The 6,000-nt window shown below is 32.5% G+C and overlaps 1 protein-coding gene across 2 annotated transcripts in view; it reads left to right on the forward strand.

Moving 5' to 3' along the window:
* RIF1 (replication timing regulatory factor 1) overlaps positions 1-5,607 on the forward strand; it is a 59,865-nt gene extending 54,258 nt beyond the window's left edge. For both annotated transcript variants that reach the window (XM_008566366.1, XM_008566367.1), the window contains 3 exons: positions 643-796; positions 2,416-2,524; positions 2,947-5,607. In XM_008566366.1, the coding sequence (XP_008564588.1) occupies positions 643-796; positions 2,416-2,524; positions 2,947-3,161 (478 nt within the window). In that variant the 3' untranslated portion in view covers positions 3,162-5,607. The remainder of the gene's footprint in view (positions 1-642; positions 797-2,415; positions 2,525-2,946) is intronic.
* Positions 5,608-6,000: the final 393 nt, after the last annotated feature.

Raw genomic sequence — 6,000 nt, forward strand, 5'->3', positions numbered from 1 at the left:
TTAATCTTGGTTAAGAGGATTGTTTCAGGTAGTGTGTGATGCCTCTAGATAATTTCTCTTTAATTGAATTGTTAGTTTGCCCTGTCTTGGCATAATCCTCAATAGGAGATGAAGTGTTCTTAACCTTCTCCAAGGAATTTAATAATTCAGTGATGTGTATCTGACATATACTGAGTCCATTTCTGTTTAAAGAAGCTGGGGAAAAGGAACATTAAAGGGGGTATAGGTTAGAAGGTAAAAAAACAGAAGAGGAGCCTGGGCTACAGATAAAGCTGGGCATGGTAGCATAACAAGTTTTGTCTTTCTATTCTACCTGTGTATGTAATGCAACAATTAGACAGCAGTTGCATGTGCTTAAGGAAATCTAAGAATCATCTCTGTTAAAGAGAGCAATGTGTCTAAAGCACGAGGCACACACACCAAGCTTATTCTGTTTCCAGTGCTATTGTTTAAGCCAGACATACACATCAGATTCAAATTTTATTTTAAATTAAATATGCATATGCCTGTCCTCACTGTGGGCTAGATGGGCCTACATAAATAAACTGTTATTGAGCTTAAGTGAGGAAATTCAACTGGATAAGCCTTCGCAAATAGCAAATAAGTGGAACTGTGTAATTATGTTCTTTTTCTTCTGTTCAGGGCAAGAGGCTTGGGACAACTCATTAGAGCCAAGAATATAAAAACAATTGGTGATTTGAGTACTCTTACAGCATCTGAAATAAAAACTCTTCCTATCCGTTCTCCAAAAGTGTCCAATGTAAAGAAGGCTCTCCGAATATATCATGAGCAGCAGGTAAAAACTTAGATGTTAGATATAAATCGTGTAGTAATAAATGATGTAGCAATACAGCTACAGAAATTTTTTAAACTATTTTGATTAAAAGCCCATTTTATGGTGCCTTCTCCCCCTAGTCAAGAGTAATTTAAAAGATCGTGTTATAACTGAGCACTGTTTTTATGTGATGCACTTACGGTTTGTTTTTAAATTATCTTCTATTCTTTGAATTTTCTTCTAAACCTTTCTCTCTTTTATTTCCACCAACTGGTGATTTGATTTTGTGGCTGCTGTTCCTAAAACCTAGATGTTGAGATTTAAACATCTGCAAAAACCTTGCAAATTTGTAAGTCACAGAATTTTGATTTTGATGTCTAGCACATTTGTGACTTATTTTTCTTGTTGTATATAAGCATTTTAGGTCATGGACATTTTTCAAGATTCTTCTCATAAAAATATACAGAAGATTTTGTATATAATTTCAGAAGGATTCACAGACTCCTAAAACCCATTCGGGACCCTCTACCCATTGACATTTTTAGGAATAGTGAGTAAATGAAAAATAGAGCATGTTAAGGGTGAAAAGCAGTGTTCTGCATTAGGATTTCTCAAACTGGGATTTGTCAGCTACTGAAGATTCCTGCTGTATTTAAGATAACAATTCACATATTATAAAATTTACCCGCCCAAAGTATACAATTAAATAATTTTTAATGTATTTACAGAGTTATACTGTCATCCCCATGATCTAATTTTGGAACATTTTTCATTACCCCATGAAGAAACCCTGACCCTATTAGCTCTCACTCCTCATTTCCACCCCCCAGCTTTAGGCAACCACTGATTTACTTTTCCTCTATAGATTTGCCTATTCTGGGCATTTCATAAAAGTGGGATCATACAATCTGTGGTCTTTTGTAACTGGTTTCTTTCACTTAGCATAATGTTTTCAAGGTTTATCTATATTGGCATGTATCAGAATTTCCTTCCTTTTTTTTAAGGGTGAATAATTTTACATTGTGTGGATAGAACCACGTTTGGTTTGTCCACTCCTCAGTTGGTGGACACTTGAATTGCCTTCACCTTTTCTCGTTAAGAGTAATACTGCTGTGAACATTCACATACAGGTTTTTTTGTGGATGTATTGTGTATATACCTAGACGTGGAATTGCTGAGTTATATGGTAACTCCAGCTTTCTAAAAGTGGTATTTTCTCAATCAGTGATTCATAGGCCCTGGGAACAACTATGAAAATTGTATTCTTTTTAAAAGGAAATCCATATATTATTTAAGCTTTGAAATCTCTGTTGTAGATTTTCTTTTCCCGTATTCCCGAACATGGAAAGTATAATGTAATTTTCTTAGCTACTGTGGTTATATTTCTTGAGTAATACATTATGAAATATTGCAAATTCTTAGCCCTGTCCATAAGGGTTAGGAATTTACAATATCATGCTATTTTTTGTGTGTAGTTAATAGAACATAGTTTCTTAGCAATATTAGCTAAGTTAATTGTGATGAGCTGTGTAACATATGATCCACACAAAATGTTCTTTTCCACTGTTTGTACTATTGTTCCTATTAAAAAGTAAATTTTAGTTTGTTGGATTTTTAACTGCGCTGAATGTATAATCTAGGTGAAGTCTCGTGGACTAGAAGAGATTCCAGTTTTTGATATTTCTGAAAAAACAGTAAATGGAATAGAAAATAAATCTCTCTCTCCTGATGAAGAAAGATTTGCCTCAGGTATATTTTAGCAACTTGGGACAATTTTATTTAGAAGATCAGCTGACTTTCTTGAAGAAATATTTTGTTAGGATTTTAGTTTTTATTTAATTTGACCAAGCTTTTTGTGTGTGTTTTTGTGTGTGTGCTTGATGCCAAGTGCATGAAAAAAATAACTTATTTGATTTCCATGTCTAATTGTTATTCTCTAATCATCAACTTCTAGTCCATCAAGGTCTCAAATAAAGATATAAACTGTGCCTTCTCTTTCAGTTATGTTAACAAAATGAAGTAGTCTCACCATTTCTTTAGTAGCATAGAATAATAAACTGGTAGATTTTCTTGTTCCCATGAAGAGCCAGGGCCATTAAACTTTTTATTAACTTAAAAGGAGATATAAAAATTTGTATCTGGTATAGATTTAATTGTATTTTTTTTTCTAGATTTGATTGATCCTGTTGCTTTAGAAATTCCATCATCTAAAAATCTTGTGGCACAAATTAGTGCTCTTGCTCTTCAAATGGATTCAGAAGATCTCCATAATTATTCAGGAAGCCAGCTATTTGAAATGCATGAGAAACTTGGTAGTATGGCAAACTGTATCATAAAAAATCTACAATCTCGTTGGAAGTCATCAGCCCATGAAAATTCTGTTTAGTATTTTAAGAGAAAACTGAAAAATTTTTAAACATCACTGGATTTCTTGATTAAACAAGTTCTGAAATATAGCACAATTTCAAAGAAAAGACTGTTTACAAAGTTGGTAACATTTCCAACCCAGAAGGATAATTATTGTGTAAGTTCAATTTTGTAAGTTCATTATGTAAGATTTTTTTCTCCCCCTTATAATATATTTTCTTGGCTGCTATGCATAGTTTTTCAAGAAATATAATTAATTTTACTGAGATGTGAAAGCATAAACTAGAAACAGAAACATACATTTTTATTTCACACTTTCTTACACGTGTATTCTGATCAAACATGTAAAGTACTTTAAGTAAAATTGAAAATTTTTATTTGAATTTTTGCTGAACTGATAAAGGTGTTTATACTTGTTTTTTTTTTTGGTTTTTGTTTTCAATTCATATTTGTTGTGCCTGGGGTTTAGGAAGTTTATTCTGGGTAAAACATCTTAAATGAGATGTGAAAGAATTGAAGCTTCTTGCAGATGTTAACTTTGGACAACTTTCAAAAACAATACCAAAAGTTTCAACTTCTGGGGGTTAAAATATTAATGCAGAATATACTAAGATTCTGTTCATTTGCATTAGCAGATGTTTGTGCAGCAGGGTCTGCCTGTGAAAATGTACTGTTGAGACATAGTATTCATTTTTAAGTGTATGACTGTATATTATGTATAGATGACGTTCTTAATTTATAAATTCAGTCTTCATTAACTGCATGAAATTTTTTGCAGCTTCTTGTGAATACCTTGGGTTTGTTTAATAGAAACTTATTTTGTATATATTAAATACTGAGATATCAGTATGGACAATAGAAATGCTTCATGGGCTTGCTGCAGGTATTTGTAGGATTCTGTATCTACAAATAAAACAACAAATAGTTTTGTATTTAGTTAATAGTTTTAGTTAAAACATGAGTGTATTTTCTAAAAGTATCCAGAATGAGTAAAATTATAGAAATGAGAAAACGTTACACAACAACTTTGCTATTCATATCCTTACCTCTTTTTTCTTTTGGTTTAGAAGAGGGTATCAGCCACTAGAAAGCGTGCCTCATTACGTTTTTTCTTAATGGAGAGTTAATTTGAATATTTTCATTCAAGTTGGACTATAAGAAAGCTAGAGTTTATCTGCCTTTTTAAAAAATGTATATCTAAAAGCTAACTTGGAAGAAATTTGAAACTGTTCTTTTTTATATATGTATGTTTTGCCTAGTTTTAAAAAATAGGGTGTTTGTAATTATATTTGTAAATTTTACCACTAGTATTAGTATCTCACCTCCCATATTTGTTTCATCTTTTTAACTGAGAATATATTTCACTCAGTCCCTGAATAGAATGAGTTGGATGGTCTTCTCAGTTTCCACACTTTATTCAGAACCTAACCCCTACTTGGAAGGGCACACATTTATATTGCAAGTTGTAGAAGTTTTTAATGTCTGGCTAGCTTTCCCATATTCAGTAGGGGCCCTCCAGCAAGCTCCTCTGAAAGTTGGTGTCTTTTTATGTCATAATTATAAATCCATCATCGTTACAAACGTTTTTGTGTCCAAGTACGATATTCATATACCAAGGATGGTTTTATAAAGAATTCTGGTATCATTGAACTAAGGTTGTAGCTTGAAGAAATAACTAATGAAAAATACTAATTTTTAAAAACAACTATAATTGTGGTTTACATTGTCAATCATTTCCCAAATTATATTTAATGGTAAAGAGGCATGTGAGTTTTTAGTTAACCAGGTGTGAGTAAAAAGGGTGTGTGTGTTTGGGGGAGGGGAAGCGGGATACTTTAACATAGTTCAGAGTCTAAATTAGCTCATTTCATGATTATATGCCTTAACATTGTGTGAACTAAACTTTGCTGGTTGAACGAAGTTCTTGAGAAGCTGAACCTCATAGTACAAGATGTGACCAAAGTTTAAGTGATTTACTTAAATCACAATTTGATACAAACATAGGTATTAGTTTTAAAAACATTGTAGTTAACAAGGTTTTATTTAAAAATATTATTTGGGGGGCAAAGACCAGCTTGCTAAATCTTCATCATTGCTATGACTATAAACAATTATTTTCTATATTGTTGCCTTAAGATTTTCTGCATGTTTTTTTCTTGAATGATTGCTGAATAGCAGCAAGCTTTTGATATTCCTTAATCAGCTCCACTGTGTTGTTTCACTACTAAAATGGAGTCCATTTTTTCAAATCTTTTCTAATGGCTAATAAAACAAATGACAAATATTAATAAGAACACTCAAATGTTTATTTTATGCATTTTTGAAAAGATATAGTGGCATGCAGGAGTGGAGTATAATTTTCATATCTATGAAAACTATTTTGGATTTCATAGTGAATTTAAATTTTCAATATTTCAGTGAGCCTGTTATTAAAGATGCTCTGCCATTTGATCTAGTTAGCCATTGTTGAATGATAAGGAGCTTTACTCTAATTCCAAACAGTGTAGGAGGAGTCAGGTTAAATAATGCTATTGGATAATACAGTCAAAAATAATATTTAGATCTGAATGTTAAAAGCGTGATGGTTTCTGATAGTGTCCCTGTATTCTTTTTTTTCTGTACAGCTTGAAGATAGGGATTCTGTTACATATTTAAGAATTAGATAAATGTCAGTGAGTGGCAGGGCAAGAAACAAAATTGGGAGAAATGGGTGGGGGTGTGAATATGTAAGTGCAGTTGTGTTTTTTTTTTTTTTTTTTTTTTGTTTTTTGTTTTTTTTCCGTGTCCGGCAACGGATCGCAACCCTCAGTGTTGCCCCCGTACCGGACCGGGGACCGGCAACGGGATCGCAAGCCTCG

Source organism: Galeopterus variegatus, unplaced genomic scaffold (genome assembly GCF_000696425.1).
Source record: "Galeopterus variegatus unplaced genomic scaffold, G_variegatus-3.0.2 Scaffold237, whole genome shotgun sequence".
NCBI lineage: Eukaryota > Metazoa > Chordata > Mammalia > Dermoptera > Cynocephalidae > Galeopterus > Galeopterus variegatus.